We start from the raw sequence: 19983 nt of genomic DNA, 5'->3' as shown, positions 1-19983 counted from the left end.
GATAGGTAGGAAATTAAATTGCGAAGAGGACTTAAGGAGGATCTCAGTTAATTGAAAGCAAAACATCTGGCAAATTGAGTATAATGTGGGGAAATGTGAAATCATCCATTTCGGGATGAAGAATAAATAAACAACATTGTCTGAATGGTGAGAAATTGCAGAGCTCGGAGATGCAGAGGGATTTAGGTGCCTTAGAGCATGAATTGCAAAACATTAGTTTGCAGGTACAGCAAGTAATTAGGAAAGCTGATGCTGTGAGGGGAATGGATTACAAAAATAGGGAGGTTACGCTTCAGTAGTATAGGGCATTGGCAAGACCACATCTGGAGTATTGTGCACAGTACTGGTCTACTTATTTAAGGAAGGATGTAAATGTGTTGGAAGCAGTTCAGAGAAGGTTTCCTGGACTGATGCCTCGAATGGGTGGATTGTCTTGTGAGGAAAGGTTGGCCTGTATCCGCTGGAGTTTAGAAGAGTAGGTGGTGATTTGATTGAAACACAACATCTTGAAGGGTATTGGCAGGGTGGGTGCGGAGAGGATGTTTCCTTTTGTGGAAGATCTGGGGTCCCGGGTTCAGTGGCGTGCAGAGGGGGGGGCCGACGGTGCATTGGCCCCGGGCATCCATTGGATGGGGGCATCCAATCAGAGAAGGAATAAAAAAAAAAAAAAATTTATTTAAAAAAATTTTTTTTTTTTTAATTTAGATTACCCAATTATTTTTTTCAATTAAGGGGCAATTTAGCGTGGCCAATCCACCTACTCTGCACATTTTTTGGGTTGTGGGGGCGAAACCAACGCAGACACGGTGAGAATGTGCAAACTCCACACTGACAGTGACCCAGAGCCGGGATCGAACCTGGGACCTCAGTTCTGTGAGGCGGTTGTGCTAACCACTAGGCCACCGTGCTGCCCCAGAGAAGGAAATAAGATAGTAATTTTAAAATTTCAGCGGTGATAAATCAATTTTTGGAGGCTCACCACACAGCAGAGGCAGTTGTTAGCCCTTTATTCCTTTAACATGGTGTACCCTTTCTGTCTAGAGAAAATGGTCCTTCTCCCCATCCCCCCCACACGCATGCGCATGATGTACGTGGTGCAACCATCAAAAGCAACAAGCAGATGTGGCTGTTCGTTCCTGCGTTTCCTCGAGTCATAACTCGTCTTTTCTTCAGCTTTTTGTGCATCTAGATTAGTTCTTTTACCTACTCAGGTCAGTGAATAGCTCTAGAACAGGTGCAACTACGGTTTTTATAGGTTTTTTGGCGATATTTAATGAAATATTTACGTGGGATGTAGTAAGAGTGAAGCCTGGATGATCAGAGGATTGCTATGGCAATCTCGGAATAGGAGACATTTATTCCTTAACATGCTAATATTCGAATACAGATACCACTAATTTGCAAGTCTATGATATAAATTGCACAAAATTATCAGTGGAGAATCAGTGTGAAATAATTTGATACGAAGGAACAAAGAAATGAAATATGGTTTATCCGTCTGCAACTGACCGATTGTTTACCATTTTCTTCCCATTTTCTCATGCGTCTTACGGTTTTTGAGATAGAAAATGAAATGTTACGAGTATTTTGTGTACAACCGCGTGGAGCACAGAACAGGAAAAAAAAGAGGGCCAGAGTCGAAGAAGAGTCCCATCAAAGAGGGGCATTAGATGCATGGATAAAAAGAAGTAAAGAAGAAGTAGGAGAACCTGGAGAAGTAAAAGATGATGTGGGTGCAGAGAAGGATTTTTCTGATACGGATTCAGCTCGGTCAGAACATAATACTCTCTCTCCTCAGTCTCGTTGTCAGGATGATGATCCATGTGAAGAAAATAAAGAAGATATTTGCATATTTTTGCAAAGAAGCGATTTTGGCTGTTTGAAGAAACCGATTCCAGATCATTTGAAGATGACAATATTACAACATGGCCCTGAAAGATATCAGAATAAAAGTGGTCCATTTGCTGAAAAAGATGGGAGATCATTTTCCAAACAGTGGTTTGATAAAGTTTCCACAAACGGAGAAATTGTGGAGAGAAAATGGTTGTTATACTCTCCATATCGGAAAGCATGCTACTGTTTTGTTTGCTTTTTGTTTTCAAAGAAGCATTTGTTGTCTGTGTCAAACTTTGGAAAGGAAGACGGTTTCTCCACTTGGAGAAAATTAAATCCAACAATACCTGACCATGAGAAAAGCCCTTCTCATAGAGCTCACATGAGGGAATACCTGAACCTTGTAGTTCGACTCCATCATTCAACTACGATAGATGCTGAACTTCAACAGCAAATGTCTGCTGAAAAGAAAAGATGGAAAGCTATAACTGAACGGATTGTCGAGGTTATATCCTTTCTGGCAAAACAGAATCTGGCCTATCGTGGACATCGAGGAGAAGGAATATCTGGGTTATCAGAGCCAGGGGAGACAGTCAGTGAAAATACAGGAAACTTTCTAGCAACAATCAGACTTTTGGCCAAATATGATGACATCTTAGCAAAACACTTGCAGAGAGGGAAAGAGAAACCAAAAGTGTCACCTACTTGTCCAACAGAATTCAAAACGAAATAATCAATTTTCTTGGTGAAACTGTCAAGAAAAATATAATTTCCGAAATTAAGGACGCAAAATATTTTAGCATAATGCTGGATTCAACTCCAGATATTGCCCATGAAGATCAGGTTTCTGAAATTCTGCGTTACGTTCATATTGATGAAAACAGAAAAGTAGAAATAAAGGAGACATTTCTGGGATTTTTTCAAGTCAACAAGAAAGATGCAGTCAGCCTGGTAAATAAAATTCAGGAAAAATTGTAAGAAGACAAAATTTCCATGAATGACTGTCGTGGTCAAGCATATGATAACGCAGCAGTTATGGCTGGAGTGAGAGGAGGTGTTCAACAAAAAATTCTTGAAGTTAACCCAAAAGCTGTGTTTGTGAACTGCGAGAACCACAGCCTCAATTTGTCCTGTGTCCATGCAAGTGAGGTGCAACCTGTTGTTGTTACATTTTTTGGCATTCTAGAAAAACTCTACTTTTTTTTCTTCATCTACTTCTCGTTGGGAAGTGTTTAAAATCATTTGTCACTCGGACTGTGAAAAGACAGTGTGACACAAGATGGAGTTCCAGCCATGATGCTGTGCAAGTAATCCACGAAGAGTGTGACAACGTTATTGCAAGCCTTCAACACCTGCTGGAAGGAGAATTTTCAAGGGAAACTAAATCTGATGCAGGATCGCTACTGAACTCTATTCAACAGTTCCCGTTTATAGCTTTATTAAATTTTTGGAACTCAGTTTTATCATCAGTGGATAAAGTCTCAAAACGTTTGCAGGATCCGAAAATGGGGTTCCATGAAGCTTCTTGTGATCTGAGAGGACTTATTCATATCTTGAATTTGAAGAATGACGAAATTATCCACAATGCAATAGATTTAGCCAATGAATATTGTCAAAATTGGGGAATACCAATTGCACGAACAAGGAGAAGAAGAATAATGCCTGGAGAGTCAGCAAGAGATAGTGGACTGACGGCACAAGAAGAAATGAATAGAGTAATGGTAGAGATTGTGAACAGATTAAAAACTGAAATTGAAGACCGCAGTGTCCGTCTTCAAAGACTCAGTGACCGATTTTCTTTTCTTCTGAACTTGAATTCAGGAGTGATTGAAGATGAACAAGAAAGAGAGAAATTAAAAAAGGAATGTTCAGACTTTGCAAATTATTATGACAATGATGTGGTTGCAATTCAGTTATATGACAAAATTATTGATTTTGTGATGCTCCTTCGAGCTGGAGGGAATAGAGTTCCCCCTGATCCTAAAGATGCTCTGGAGTCTTTACTGCAGTATGGGAGGGATGTCTTTCCGACGCTGTGTGTTTCATACAGATTACTGCTTACAATCGCATTTTCAGTCGCAAGCTGTGAAAGGTCATTTTCAAAACTGAAATTAATAAAAACATATCTGAGGTCTTCTATGTCACAGGAGCGACTGACCAACCTGGCTTTAATAAGCATTGAAAAAGAATTTCTCACAGATGATGTAAAAAGTGAAGTAGTTCAGCTGTTTTGTGACAGGAGGTATCATTTGGGGAAAAGAACTTAATAAATTTGATTGAAATGAAATGAAATTCGCTTATTGTCACGAGTAGGCTTCAATGAAGTTACTGTGAAAAGCCCCTAGTCGCCATATTCCGGCGCCTGTCCGGGGAGGCTGGTACGGGAATCGCACCGTGCTGCTGGCCTGCTTGGTCTGCTTTAAAAGCCAGCGATTTAGCCCAGTGTGCTAAACCAGCCCCTTTATATTTATTATCGAATATTAAAATCGAATAAAGCGTTTATTTCATGTTTCATCTGTGTTTATATATTCAAAATGTTTTCCTTTCTCATAATATTTCTCAGTATATTAGGCCTTATACTTGAGTCTTTGGGGCATACAATCAAGATTTGCCCCGGGCATCATCAGACCTCTGCACGCCACTGCCCGGGTTCGAATCCCACCATGACAGGTGATGGAATCTAAAACTCAATAAAATATCTGGAATTAAAAAGTCTAATGATGACCATGAAACATTGTTGATCGTCAGAAAAACTGGTTCACTAATGTCCTTTCGGGGAGGAAATCTGCCATCCTTACCTGTTCTGGCCTACATGCGACCCCAGACCCACAGCAATGTGGTTGACTCTTCACTGCCCCTCAAAGGCAATTAGGGATGGGCAATAAATGTTGGCACAGCCTGCGATGCCCACATCCAATAAACGAATTAAACAAAAAAGTTCTTCTAACTCCAGTGAATACAATCCTAACCGAACTCAATCTCTCCTCATGGGGAAAATTCTCCGACCACCCGCAGGGCTGGAGAATCGCCCGGGACCGGCAAAAATTTCGCCCTCGCCGTGGCTGGAATTCTCCGCCACCCGGGAATTGGCGGGGGCGGGAATCACGCCGCGCCAATCGGCGTGCCCTCCGCACCTATCGGCGAGCGGGATTGGCGGCGTGGGGGGGGGGGGGTGCGGGGCGATCGGACCCCGCGGGGTGTCCCCATGGTGGCCAGGCCCGTGTTCGGGGCCCACCGATCGGCGGGCGGGCCAGTGTCGTGGGGGCACTCTTTTTCTTCCGCCGCCACCACGGCCTCCGCCATGGCGGAGGCGGAAGAGAGCCCTCTACAGCGCATGCACCGGTGGTGACGTCGGCGGCAGCTGACGCACCGGTGCATGCGCGAACCGCCGAAGGCCTTTTGGCCAGCCCCGACGCTGGCCGGCGGGCATCAAAGGCCGTTGCCGCCGGTTTTGGCGCCAGTCGGCGTGGCACCAACCACTCCGGCGCGGGCCTAGCCCCCAAAGGTGCGGAGAATTCCACACCTTTGGGGAGGCCCGACGCCGGGGTGGTTGGCGCCACTCCACTACGCCGGGACGCCCCGCCCCGCCGGTTAGGGGAGAATCCCGGCCCATGTGTCAGTTCTGCCATTCCAGGAATCGATCTGGTAAACATTTACAACACTCCCTCTAGAACATGAACATCCTTCCTCAGATAAGGAGACCAAAACTGTACACAATATTGCAGGTGTGGTCTCACCAAGACCCTGCATAATTGCAGTAACACATCCCTGCTCCTGCACTCGAATCCTCTCGCCATGAAGGCCAACATACCATGTGTTTTCTTTACCGCCTGCTGAACCTGCATGCTTACCTTCAGCGACTGGTGTACGAAGATGTCAAAGTCTCGTTGGGGATAGTGGGTAGGGAAGGTTTTAGAAACAATTATTAGAGGGAAATTAACAGGTTTAAGTTAACTAAGAGCTAGCATAGAATTGTGAGAACCAGATCATGTTTGACTGATCTGATTGAATTTCAATTTTAAAGAACACGGTGGCGCAGTGGTTAGCACTGGGACTACGGCACTGAGAACCCGGGTTCGAATCCTGGCCCTGGGTCACTGTCCGTGTGGAGTTTGCACATTCTCCTTGTATCTGCGTGGGTTTCGCCATGGTTCAATCGATTGGCCACACTAAATTGCTCCTTAATTGGGAAAAAAATAATTGGATGCTCTAAAAAAAAAATTTTTTTTAAGAATTTCAATTTTAAGTAACAGAGACTGATTAAGGGAAAGCAATGGATGTTGTGTATATGGATTTTAACAAAGCATTTGACAGAGTGGCACATTTATCAAAATTGAAGCCCCTGGAATAGGAGGTCAGAGTCCAATTGGATCACAAGTTAAATACAGAAATCAATGAGAAGTGGTAAATGGTTGTTTTTCAGACAGAGGGGTGCTGCTTTTATTTTACTATATATAAACAATCTGGATTTTTGAACAGAAGAGTAAAATTACAAAAGTTGCTGATGAAACTAAACTTGGAGAAGTGGCAGACAGCGAGGATAATTCCAGTCAACTGAACATGACAGATTGATTAGTGGTGAAATGGACAGTTTAGAATTTAATATGGAGAACTGAGGTGATACATTTTGACAGAAAGGATAAGGAGAGGAAATATAGACTTTAATGGCACAGTTCAAAAATGTGTGGATGGACAGGAGGGACCTGATGGTGCATATGCATCGATCTTTGAAGGTGGCAGTGGACATTAAGACAGCAAAGCAAACTGGACTTTGGGCATTGGCAATGGAGGAATCAAGCTCAAAGCAGGGAAGTTATTCCAAACCTTTATAAAACTCTGATCATGCCACCCAATTCTGTTCACCACATTTCCAAAGGATGTGAAGGACTTTGAGAAGGTGCCACGGAGATTTACCAGAATTGTTCCAGGGTCAGTGAATTTTAGCTACAAGGTTAGTTTGGAGAAGGGGGAGGATGAGCAGCCAGAAGTCATGGTGCACATTGGTACCAACGACGTAGGTAGGAAAAGAGGTGTCGAGTTTAGGGAGTTAGGCTGGAAGTTAAAAGCCAGGACAGACAGTTGTCATCTCTGGTTTGTTGCCGGTGCCAAGTGATAGCGAGGCTAAGAATAGGGAGAGAGTACAGTTGAACATGTGGCTGCGGGAATGGTGTAGGAGGGAGGGCTTCAGGTATTTGGATAATTGGAGCGCATTCTGGGGAAGGTGGGACCTGTACAAGCAGGACGGATTGCATCTGAACCAGAGGGGCACCAATATCCTGGGAGGGAGGTTTTCTAGTACTCTTCGGGAGGGTTTAAACTAATTTGGTAGAGGAATGGGAACTGGATTTGTAGTCCAGCAACTAAGGTAGCCGATGTTCAGGACGCCAAAGTGTGTAGTGAGGCAGTGGGGAAGGGAACACTGACAAAGGAGAGTTCTTGCAGGCAAGGAGATGGGTTGAAGTGTGTATACTTCAATGCAAGAAGCATCAGGAATAAGGTGGGTGAACTTGAGGCATGGATCGGTTCTTGCAACTGCGATGTGGTGGCCATCACGGAAACTTGGATAGAAGAGGGGCAGAAATGGTTGTTGGAGGTCCCTGGTTATAGATGTTTCAATAAGATTAGGGAGGGTGGTAAAAGAGGTGGGGGGGGGGGGGGGTGGCATTGTTAATTAGAGATAGTATAACAGCTGCAGAAAGGCAGTTTGAGGAGGACTTGCCTACTGAGGTAGTATGGGTTGAAGTCAGAAATAGGAAAGCAGCAGTCAACTTGTTGGGAGTTTTCTATAGGCCCCCCAATAGCAGCAGAAGTGTGGAGGAATAGATTGGGAAACAGATTTTGGAAAGGTGCAGAACTCACAGGGTAGTAGTCATGGGTGACTTCAACTTCTCAAACATTGAGTGGAAACTCTTTAGATCAAATAGTTTGGATGGAGTGGTGTTTGTTTAGTGTGCCCAGGAAGCTTTCCTAACACAGTATGTAGATTGTCCGACCAGAGGGGAGGCCATATTGGATTTGGTACTTGATAATGAACCAGGGCAAGTGATAGATTTGTTAGTGGGGGAGCATTTTGGAGATAGTGACCACAATTCTGTGACTTTCACTTTAGTAATGGAGAGGGATAGGTGCGTGCAACAGGGCAAGGTTTACAATTGAGGGACGGGTAAATACAATGCTGTCAGACAAGAATTGAAGCGCATAAGATGGAAACATAGGCTGTCAGGGAAGGACACAAGTGAAATGTGGAACTTGTTCAAAGAACAGATACTACGTGTCCTTGATATGTATGTCCCTGTCAGCCAGGGAAGAGATGGTCGAGTGAGGGAACCATGGTTGACAAGAGAGGTTGAATGTCTTGTTAAGAGGAAGGCTGAGGAAACAAGGTTCAGACAGGGCGCTGGAGGGATACAAGATAGCCAGGAGGGAACTGAAGAAAGGGATTAGGAGAGCCAAGAGAGGGCATGAAAAATCTTTGGCGGGTAGGATCAAGGATAACTCCAAGGCCTTTTACACATGTGAGAAATATGAGAATGACTACAGCGAGGGTAGGTCCGATCAAGGACAGTAGCGGGAGATTGTGTATTGAGTCTTAAGAGATAGGAGAGGTCTTGGACGAGTACTTTTCTTCAGTATTTACAAACGAGAGGGACCATATTGTTGGAGAGGGCAGTGTGAAACAGACTGGTAAGCTCAAGGAGATACTTGTTAGGAAGGAAGATGGGTTGGGCATTTTGAAAAACTTGAGGATAGTCCCCCGGGCCTGACAGGATATATCCAAGGATTCTATGGGAACAAAGAAAATTACAGGCCCTTCGGCCTTCCCAGCCTGCACCGATCCAGATCCTTTATCTAAACCTGTTGCCTATTTTCCAAGGATCTCCTTCTCTCTGTTCCCCACCTGTTCATATATCTGTCCAGCTGCATCTTAAATGATGCTATCATGCCCGCCTCTACCACCTCCGCTGGCAAAGCATTCCAGGCACCCACCACCCTCTGCGTGAAAAACTTTCCACGCACATCTCCCTTAAACTTTCCGCCTCTCACCTTGAAATCGTGACCCCTTGTAATTGACACCCCCATTCTTGGAAAAAGCTTGTTGCTATCCACCCTGTCCATACCACTATTAATTTTGTAGACCTCAATCAGGTCCCCCTCAACCTCCGTCTTTCCAACGAAAACAATCCTAACCTACTCAACCTTTCTTCATAGCTCGCACCCTCCATACCAGGCAACATCCTGGTGAACCTCCTCTGCACCCTCTCCAAAGCATCCACATCCTTCTGGTAATGTGGCGACCAGAACTGCACGCAGTATTCCAAATGTGGCCTAACCAAAGTCCTATACAACTGTAACATGACCAGCCGACTCTTGTACTCAATACCCCGTCCTATGAAGGCAAGCATGCTGTATGCCTTCTTGACCACTCTATCGACCTGCGTTGCCACCTTCAGGGTACAATGGACCTGAACTCCCAGATCTCTCTGTACATCAATTTTCCCCAGGACTCTTCCATTGACCATATAGTCTGCTCTTGAGTTAGATCTTCCAAAATGCATCACCTCGCATTTGCCTGGATTGAACTCCATCTGCCATTTGTCTGCCCAACTCTCCAATCTATCTATATTTTGCTGTATTCTCGGACAGTCCTCCTCACTATCTGCAACTCCACCAATCTTAGTATCATCTGCAAACTTGCCCATCAGACTACTTGTACCTTTGTCCAGATCATTTATGTATATCACAAACAACAGTGGTCCGAGCACGGATCCCTGTGGAACACCACTAGTCACGTTTCTCCATTTTGAGACACTCCCTTCCACCACTACTCTCTGTCTCCTGTTGCCCAGCCAGTTCTTTATCCATCTAGCTAGTACACCCTGAACCCCATACGACTTCACTTTTTCCATCAACCTGCCATGGGAAACTTTATCAAACGCCTTACTGAAGTCCATGTATATTACATCTACAGCCCTTCCCTCATCAATGAACTTTGTCACTTCCTCAAAGAATTCTATTAGGTTTGTAAGACATGTCCTTCCCTGCACAAAACCATGCTGCTTATCACTGATAAGCCTATTTTCTTCCAAATGTGAATAGATCCTATCCCTCAGTATCTTCTCCAACAGTTTGCCTACCACTGACGTCAAGCTCACATGAAGGCCAACATACCATGTGTTTTCTTTACCGCCTGCTGAACCTGCATGCTTACCTTCAGCGACTGGTGTACGAAGATGTCAAAGTCTCGTTGGGGATAGTGGGTAGGGAAGGTTTTAGAAACAATTATTAGAGGGAAATTAACAGGTTTAAGTTAACTAAGAGCTAGCATAGAATTGTGAGAACCAGATCATGTTTGACTGATCTGATTGAATTTCAATTTTAAAGAACACGGTGGCGCAGTGGTTAGCACTGGGACTACGGCACTGAGAACCCGGGTTCGAATCCTGGCCCTGGGTCACTGTCCGTGTGGAGTTTGCACATTCTCCTTGTATCTGCGTGGGTTTCGCCATGGTTCAATCGATTGGCCACACTAAATTGCTCCTTAATTGGGAAAAAAATAATTGGATGCTCTAAAAAAAAAATTTTTTTTAAGAATTTCAATTTTAAGTAACAGAGACTGATTAAGGGAAAGCAATGGATGTTGTGTATATGGATTTTAACAAAGCATTTGACAGAGTGGCACATTTATCAAAATTGAAGCCCCTGGAATAGGAGGTCAGAGTCCAATTGGATCACAAGTTAAATACAGAAATCAATGAGAAGTGGTAAATGGTTGTTTTTCAGACAGAGGGGTGCTGCTTTTATTTTACTATATATAAACAATCTGGATTTTTGAACAGAAGAGTAAAATTACAAAAGTTGCTGATGAAACTAAACTTGGAGAAGTGGCAGACAGCGAGGATAATTCCAGTCAACTGAACATGACAGATTGATTAGTGGTGAAATGGACAGTTTAGAATTTAATATGGAGAACTGAGGTGATACATTTTGACAGAAAGGATAAGGAGAGGAAATATAGACTTTAATGGCACAGTTCAAAAATGTGTGGATGGACAGGAGGGACCTGATGGTGCATATGCATCGATCTTTGAAGGTGGCAGTGGACATTAAGACAGCAAAGCAAACTGGACTTTGGGCATTGGCAATGGAGGAATCAAGCTCAAAGCAGGGAAGTTATTCCAAACCTTTATAAAACTCTGATCATGCCACCCAATTCTGTTCACCACATTTCCAAAGGATGTGAAGGACTTTGAGAAGGTGCCACGGAGATTTACCAGAATTGTTCCAGGGTCAGTGAATTTTAGCTACAAGGTTAGTTTGGAGAAGGGGGAGGATGAGCAGCCAGAAGTCATGGTGCACATTGGTACCAACGACGTAGGTAGGAAAAGAGGTGTCGAGTTTAGGGAGTTAGGCTGGAAGTTAAAAGCCAGGACAGACAGTTGTCATCTCTGGTTTGTTGCCGGTGCCAAGTGATAGCGAGGCTAAGAATAGGGAGAGAGTACAGTTGAACATGTGGCTGCGGGAATGGTGTAGGAGGGAGGGCTTCAGGTATTTGGATAATTGGAGCGCATTCTGGGGAAGGTGGGACCTGTACAAGCAGGACGGATTGCATCTGAACCAGAGGGGCACCAATATCCTGGGAGGGAGGTTTTCTAGTACTCTTCGGGAGGGTTTAAACTAATTTGGTAGAGGAATGGGAACTGGATTTGTAGTCCAGCAACTAAGGTAGCCGATGTTCAGGACGCCAAAGTGTGTAGTGAGGCAGTGGGGAAGGGAACACTGACAAAGGAGAGTTCTTGCAGGCAAGGAGATGGGTTGAAGTGTGTATACTTCAATGCAAGAAGCATCAGGAATAAGGTGGGTGAACTTGAGGCATGGATCGGTTCTTGCAACTGCGATGTGGTGGCCATCACGGAAACTTGGATAGAAGAGGGGCAGAAATGGTTGTTGGAGGTCCCTGGTTATAGATGTTTCAATAAGATTAGGGAGGGTGGTAAAAGAGGTGGGGGGGGGGTGGCATTGTTAATTAGAGATAGTATAACAGCTGCAGAAAGGCAGTTTGAGGAGGACTTGCCTACTGAGGTAGTATGGGTTGAAGTCAGAAATAGGAAAGCAGCAGTCAACTTGTTGGGAGTTTTCTATAGGCCCCCCAATAGCAGCAGAAGTGTGGAGGAATAGATTGGGAAACAGATTTTGGAAAGGTGCAGAACTCACAGGGTAGTAGTCATGGGTGACTTCAACTTCTCAAACATTGAGTGGAAACTCTTTAGATCAAATAGTTTGGATGGAGTGGTGTTTGTTTAGTGTGCCCAGGAAGCTTTCCTAACACAATATGTAGATTGTCCGACCAGAGGGGAGGCCATATTGCTGTATTCTCGGACAGTCCTCCTCACTATCTGCAACTCCACCAATCTTAGTATCATCTGCAAACTTGCCCATCAGACTACTTGTACCTTTGTCCAGATCATTTATTTATATCACAAACAACAGTGGTCCGAGCACGGATCCCTGTGGAACACCACTAGTCACGTTTCTCCATTTTGAGACACTCCCTTCCACCACTACTCTCTGTCTCCTGTTGCCCAGCCAGTTCTTTATCCATCTAGCTAGTACACCCTGAACCCCATACGACTTCACTTTTTCCATCAACATGCCATGGGAAACTTTATCAAACGCCTTACTGAAGTCCATGTATATTACATCTACAGCCCTTCCCTCATCAATGAACTTTGTCACTTCCTCAAAGAATTCTATTAGGTTTGTAAGACATGTCCTTCCCTGCACAAAACCATGCTGCTTATCACTGATAAGCCTATTTTCTTCCAAATGTGAATAGATCCTATCCCTCAGTATCTTCAGTTTGCCTACCACTGACGTCAAGCTCACAGGTCTATAATTCCCTGGATTATCCCTGCTACCCTTCTTCAACAAAGTGACAACATTAGCAATTCTCCAGTCCTCCGGGACCTCACCCGTGCTCAAGGATGCTGCAAAGATACCTGTTAAGGCCCCAGCTATTTCGTCCCTCGCTTCCCTCAGTAACCTGGGATAGATCCCATCCGGTTCTGGGGACCTGTCCACCTTAATGCCTTTTAGAATACCCAAAACCTCCCCCTTCCTTATGCCGACATGACCTAGAGTATTTAAACATCCATCCCTAGCCTCAACATCCGACATGTCTCTCGCCTTGGAAGCAAGAGATGAATTTGCAGAGCCATTGGCAACGATTTTTTTGTCCTCACTGTCAACAGGGGTGGTACCAGGGGATTGGAGAGTGGCGAATGTCGTGCCCTGTTCAAAAAAGGGAATAGGGATAACCCTGGGAATTGCAGGCCAGTTAGTCTTACTTCGGTCGTAGGCAAAATAATGGAAAGGGTACTGAGGGATAGGATTTCTGAGCATCTGGAAAGACACTGCTTGATTAGGGATAATCAGCACGGATTTGTGAGGGGTAGGTCTTGTCTTACAAGTCTTATTGAATTCTTTGAAGAGGTGACCAAGCATGTTGATGAAGGTAAAGCAGTGGATGTAGTGTACATGGATTTTAGTAAGGCTTATGCAGAAAGTAAGGAGGCATGGGATAGTGGGAAATTTGGCCAGTTGCATAACGAACTGGCTAACCAATAGAAGTCAGAGAGTGGTGGTGGATGGCAAATATTCAACCTGGAGCCAAGTTACCAGTGGCGTACCGCAGGGATCAGTTCTGGGTCCTCTGCTGTTTGTGATTTTCATTAACGACTTGGATGAGGGAGTTGAAGGGTGGGTCAGTAAATTTGCAGACGATACAAAGATTGGTGGAGTTGTGGATAGTGAGGAGGGCTGTTGTCGGCTGCAAAGAGACATAGATAGGATGCAGAGCTGGGCTGAGAAGTGGCAGATGGAGTTTAACCCTGACAAGTGTGAGGTTGTCCATTTTGGAAGGACAAATATGAATGCGGAATACAAGGTTAACGGTAGGGTTCTTGGCAATGTGGAGGAGCAGAGAGATCTTGGGGTCTATGTTCATAGATCTTTGAAAGTTGCCACTCAAGTGGATAGAGCTGTGAAGAAGGCCTATGGTGTGCTAGCGTTCATTAGCAGAGGGATTGAATTTAAGAGCCGTGAGGTGATGATGCAGCTGGACAAAACCTTGGTACGGCCACATTTGGAGTACTGTGTGCAGTTCTGGTCGCCTCATTTTAGATAGGATGTGGAAGCTTTGGAAAAGGTGCAAAGGAGATTTACCAGGACGTTGCCTGGAATGGAGAGTAGATCTTACGAGGAAAGGTTGAGGATGCTAGGCCTTTTCTCATTAGAACGGAGAAGGATGAGGGGCAACTTGATAGAGGTTTATAAGATGATCAGGGGAATAGATAGAGTAGACAGTCAGAGACTTTTTCCCCGGGTGGAACAAACCATTACAAGGGGACATAAATTTAAGGTGAATGGTGGAAGATACAGGGGGGATGTCAGAGGTAAGTTCTTTACCGAGAGAGTAGTGGGGGCATGGAATGCACTGCCTGTGGAAGTAGTTGAGTCGGAAACATTAAGGACCTTCAAGCGGCTATTGGATAGGTGCATGGATTACGGGAGAATGATGGAGTGTAGATTAATTTGTTCTTAAGGGCAGCACAGCACAGTAGTATTGTGGATAGCACAATTGCTTCACGGCTCCGGGGTCCCAGAGTTGATTCCGGCTTGGGTCGCTGTCTGTGCAGAGTCTGCGCGTCCAACCCGTGTGTGCGTGGGTTTCCTCCGGGTGCACCGGTTTCCTCCCACAGTTCAAAGATGTGCAGGTTAGGTGGATTGGCCGTGATAAATTGCCCTTAGTGTCCAAAATTGCCCTTATTGTGGGGTGGGGTTACTGGGTTATGGGGATAGGGTGGAGGTATTGACCTTGGGTAGGGTGTTCTTTCCAAGAGCCAGTGCAGACTCGATGGGCCGAATGGCCTCCTTCTGCACTGTAAATTCTATGATAATCTATGATTAATGTAGGACAAAGGTTCGGTACAACATCGTGGGCCGAAGGGCCTATTCTGTGCTGTATTTTTCTATGTTCAATGTTCTAAGCTGGGATTGTTCTCCCTGGAGCAAGGAGATCAACGGGAGATTTGATAGAGGCATACACAATTTTGACAGTTTAGATAAGGGAGACAAAGCTGATCCCCTTAGTTGATGGTACAAGGATTAGAGGTTACAGTTAAGGTTTAGGGCAAGAATGGCAGAGAATTTTGTTTCTCCACTGCGAGCAATAATGACTTGGAACTCTGAGTACAAGGGTGGTGGTAGCAGAGTCAATGAATGATTTCAAAAGGAAATTGAATGAACCCTCAAGCAAAAATAATCTGACGGTACAATGGGTATAGAGGGAACAAATGGGACTGATTGCGTTGCTTGATTGCGAGCCAGCATGGACTCAATGGGGTGAATAGCTTCCTTCTGTGCCTACAGACTCTACGACTTCGTACAAAGCACTTGTTTGATTTTTATGGCAATTTCAAAAGTCGTCTTCACACTGGAAGGTTATTTAGAATTCAAAATAAAACAAGTTACCTGCCATGGATCCAGCCATTAATCGGTGAATGTGCCCAGATATACCAAGTTTGCCGATCAAAAGCTGAACAAAACAGAATGAGCATTCCTTTATTCATAATTCTAATTATTCAAAATCCTTCCTAATCCCTGCCACAATACACACTTAGTATATGCGTGAGACCCTCAGAACAGCAGCACGGTAGCATTGTGGATAACACAATTGATTCACAGCTCCAGGGTCCCAGGTTCGATTCCAGTTTGGGTCACTGTCTGTGCGGAGTCTGCACATCCTCCCCGTGTGTGCGTGGGTTTCCGCAGGGTGCTCCGGTTTCCTCCCAGTCCAAAGATGTGCAGGGTAGGTGGATTGGCCATGATAAATAGCCCTTAGTGGCCAAAATTGCCCTTAGTGTTGGGTGGGGTTACTGGGTTATGGGGATCGGGTGGAGGTGTTGACCTTGGGTAGGGTGCTCTTTCCAAGAGCCGGTGCAGACTCGATGGGGCAAATGGCCTCCTTCTCACTGTAAATTCAATGAAACACTCAAAGCTCTGGGCAGGGGCAGCATCACTACCCCACCTCGCCCTAGATGCTCACTCTCCCCTACAACACTTAGTATCATACATAGAATGACCAACATGATGGATGGTACATCGTGATGTGCGTCAGGTCTTTGGTACAACTATCAAACCAGTTCCTCTTCCTCTCTCTTTCCACATAGCTCTACGATTTATTTTCCCCTCAAATTATGCATCCAAATCTCTTCTGGAGATCCCTACGGGACCTTAGAGAGCATTATAAACACAAAAGTAGAGAGAGTCAAAGAAAGAGTTAGGCCGATTAGGGAACAAAAAGGAAGCAGATGGCATTTTTTTTAAAAATCCGTTCATGGGACATAGGCGTCACAGGCTGTCAGCATTTATTGCCCAGCCCTAATTACCCTTGAAGAGGCAGTTAAGAATCAACCACATTGCTGTGGGTCTGGAGTCACATGTAGGTCAGACCAGGTCAGGTTATCGTAGAATTTACAGTGCAGAAGGAGGCCATTCGGCCCATCGAGTCTGCACCAGCTCTTGGAAAGAGCACCCCTCCCAACCGTACACCTCCACCCTATCCCCATAACCCAGTAACCTCACCCATCACTAAGGGCAATTTTGGACACTAAGGGCAATTTAGCATGGCTAATTCACCAAACCTGCACGTCTTTGGATTGTGGGAGGAAACCGGAGCACCCGGAGGAAACCCACGCACACACGGGGAGAACGTGCAGACTCCGCACAGACAGTGACCCAAGCTGGGAATCGAACCTGGGACCCTGGAGCTTTGAAGCAATTGTGCTAACCATTATGCTACCGTGCTGCCCAGTCAGGATAAAGGACAAGTGAACCAGATGGATTTTTATGACAATCAACAATTGTTTCATGGTCATCATTAGACTTTCAATTCCAGATTTTTATTGAATTTAAATTTCACCATCTGCAGTGGTGGGATTTGAACCTGGATCCCCAGAGCATTACTCTGGGTCTCTGGTTTACTATTCCACTGACAATACTACTACGCCACTGCCTCCCCGTCACCTGACACATTGTGAGGGATTACATTGTGGCAGAAGGGACAGCAAGAGGCAATATAGGGTGAACAACACAGTTTTAAACTGTGTGCAGTGTCCCAGGGACATGGGGGTGCATGTACATCGATTTTTGATGGTGACAGGACATATTAAGCGAGTGGCGCGCAAGGTATATGGGAACTTGGGCTTTACAAATAGAGGTATTGAGTACAAAACCAATGTTATACTGAACTTTTATAAAGCTCAGTTAAGGCTACTACTATGGTACTGCAGTCAGTTCTGGTCACCACACTTCAAGAAGAATATGAAGGTCCATGAGAGGATGCAGACAACTTTTATCAGAATGGTCCCAAGAATGGGGATTTTAGCTCCAAAGTTAGATAGGAGAAACTAGCGTTGTTCTCTTTAGAGCAAAGGAAACTTTGACAAGTTTATGACAGGTTTAGATAAGTTTTTTCCCATTAGCTCGAAGAACAAGGACTAGGGGACTCAGTTTTAAGGTTTTGAGCCAGAGGATGAAATGATGAGGATTGTGAGGATTAACAAACATTATTGATGCAATGAGTAGATTCTGAAACCCGTTTCCCACACAAGGTGGTGGTATCGGAGACTATCAATTTCAAAACCAAACTGAATGGGGCCCTTGAAAGAAATAAGCTTGCAGGGCTAAGAGAATATGGACTGACTGGATTGCTCTACAGTGAGCTAACGTGAACTCGATGGGTTGAATGGTCTTCTTCTATGCCATAATGACTTTATCCATTCTCATTATTCTGAACGAGAAACTAGGCTCAGTCATTCTCTCCCTATAGGGCAATCTCCATCATCCCATTAATCAGTCATTGTACTCCCTCCAGGGCAATTTCGGCAGTGAGACCAAAGTCAGACACAGTAGTCCAGGTGCTGTCTCACCACAGCCCCTATCCAACTGCAACAGGACTTCTTCACTCTTGTACTTTAATTCCTTTGTATTGAAGGCTAATACAACATTGCTGTATTCAACACTGATGGGAAAATGGTTCCTCTGGGGAGTGCAGCCAAAGCCAAGTCCACAGCAGCACAGGTGGCTCACCTGTACAGGGAGGGAGGAGAAAGGGTCAAGAAAGGAATCGGATATTCCAGGATGGTATGTTGTTTCCTTGGTGAAAGGCTCAAGAATATCACTAGGTAGCAGCAGAGCACGTTGAGGGAGGAGGGTGAACAGCCAGAGGTCAAGGTCCAAATGACATAGATAGAAAAAGGTCCTGCAGGTAGATTTTATGGAGTTAGGAAAGGGATTAAGAAACAGGACCTCAAAGATTAACCATCTCAGGATTATTCCCAGTATCAGGCACCATTGAGTACAGGAAAAGGAGGAGAGAAATGGAGGGCTTTAGATTCCTGCTAGAGTGGGACAAGGTTCTGGGGAAAGTGTGATCCGTACAGGACATTCCAGAATCTAGGTAGGGAATTCTGAGATGTCAAAATCTATGCAGCCAAAAATTCTGTAGCTATCTCTTTTAAGATGCTAGGATACAGGGCCATCAGGTAGAGGAGATTTTAGTTCCATTTATTCCTCTAGTAGAGAGGATTGGAATGTGGTAATTAAAGAGAGTGAAAGGACATTCCAAATAGCTACAGGATACACATGGTAACTGGCAAAGAATATAGGCTTCATAAATAGGGCCAATTAGTACAAACATCAGGTGAATTTTGCCATATCATTACTGTATAAAGTTCTGATTGGGACATAAGTGGAGTTTTATGTCCTGCTCTGGTTCCAATTCCGATCTCTCTATGTTCCCCACAGTGCCATTCGACCCATCGAGTCTGCACCAACCCTTCAAAAGAGGACTCTACCTAGGCCCACACCCACCAATCCCCATTACCCCGCGCATTGATTATGGCCAATTCACCTAATCTGCGCATCTTCTTTGGACTGTGGGAGGAAACCCACGCAGACACGGGGAGAACGTGCAAACTTCACACAATCAAGGGTGGAATCGAACCCCAGTTCTAGATGATTGTTCTAATGCACTCGGATACAGGACCTATTTGCTCCACGGCTACACCACACTATTGCCCACTCATTTAGGTCAGCAAGTCACAGAACAAAAATGATGCCACAAATTTTACTTGTATAATGATTTAATGCTTTAAAAAACACTATTATCATGAATTCTATTCACTCAACTAACTTTACCTTTCTGTATCGGTCGAATGCAGTGAACTGAATAGCACCATAAGGAAAGATCCTGACCATCATAGCTCCGTTACCCTTGTACAATCCGAGGAAGCCTTCTTTCTTTGGTACAGCACGCAGAGTAGAAAACACTCCTGTAAGAAAGATCCTGATCATAAATTAAGTTCCAAACACACTTTTGGTTACAAAACTGATTTTCATTACCTGCAGTCCTCAAACCTGATACCACTTGTACTCTATATTATGAGCATGTGTGCGGCATTTTCACTGGTTGGAGGGCATATCCACAATGTGGATTTTATATTACAATGCATGGTGCCACGGTGGCAGAGTGGTTAGCACCGCTGCATCATAGCGCAAGGGACCCGTGACTGTCTGTCTGGAGTTTACACGTTCTCCCGTGTCTGCGTAGGTTTCTTCCGGGTTAACCGGTTTCCTCTCTCAGTCCAAAGATGTGTAAGTTAGGTGGGGTTATGAGGTTACGGGAATAGGCAGGGGAGTTGATCTAGATAGAGTGCTCTTTCAGAGGGTCGGTGCAGTCTCGAAGGGCCGAAAGGCCTCCTTCTGGACTGTAGGAATTCTATGGTTTTAATGTAAGAAATTGACATGCACAGTTTCCATTACAAATGTAAATGTAGAATTTTGAGGGACTTCCGGTGGCGGCCATGAGCTGAGCGGTTGCATGAAAGATGGCTCTCGTCTAAGAACTTCGACTACGGCCTTTTAACCCCACCAAATGGGCAGCAAAAGTACCTATAATCTCCCAGTCTAAAACCCCCATCGACCTCCATGCAGCCGTCGAGGAGGCAGTGGAAGCACGATGGCCCCCATGAGGGAGGCAATGGACAATATGGAGCGGAGGCTAGAGTCCCAGGAGACGATGACAAGGGA

General features: G+C 44.8%; 1 protein-coding gene across 3 annotated transcripts in view; it reads right to left on the bottom strand.

The window, feature by feature from the left end:
• Positions 1-19983, bottom strand: part of slc25a16 (solute carrier family 25 member 16) — a 105128-nt gene that overhangs the window by 31424 nt on the left and 53721 nt on the right. For all 3 annotated transcript variants that reach the window (XM_038821931.1, XM_038821933.1, XM_038821932.1), the window contains exons 4-5: positions 19093-19226; positions 15364-15427 (exon numbers count right to left, since the gene is read on the bottom strand). In XM_038821931.1, the coding sequence (XP_038677859.1) occupies positions 15364-15427; positions 19093-19226 (198 nt within the window). The remainder of the gene's footprint in view (positions 1-15363; positions 15428-19092; positions 19227-19983) is intronic.

The sequence above is a fragment of the Scyliorhinus canicula genome, chromosome 16, assembly GCF_902713615.1.
Source record: "Scyliorhinus canicula chromosome 16, sScyCan1.1, whole genome shotgun sequence".
NCBI lineage: Eukaryota > Metazoa > Chordata > Chondrichthyes > Carcharhiniformes > Scyliorhinidae > Scyliorhinus > Scyliorhinus canicula.
Note: the sequence above shows the minus strand (reverse complement) of the source record. Positions and strands in the feature narration are given on the sequence as shown.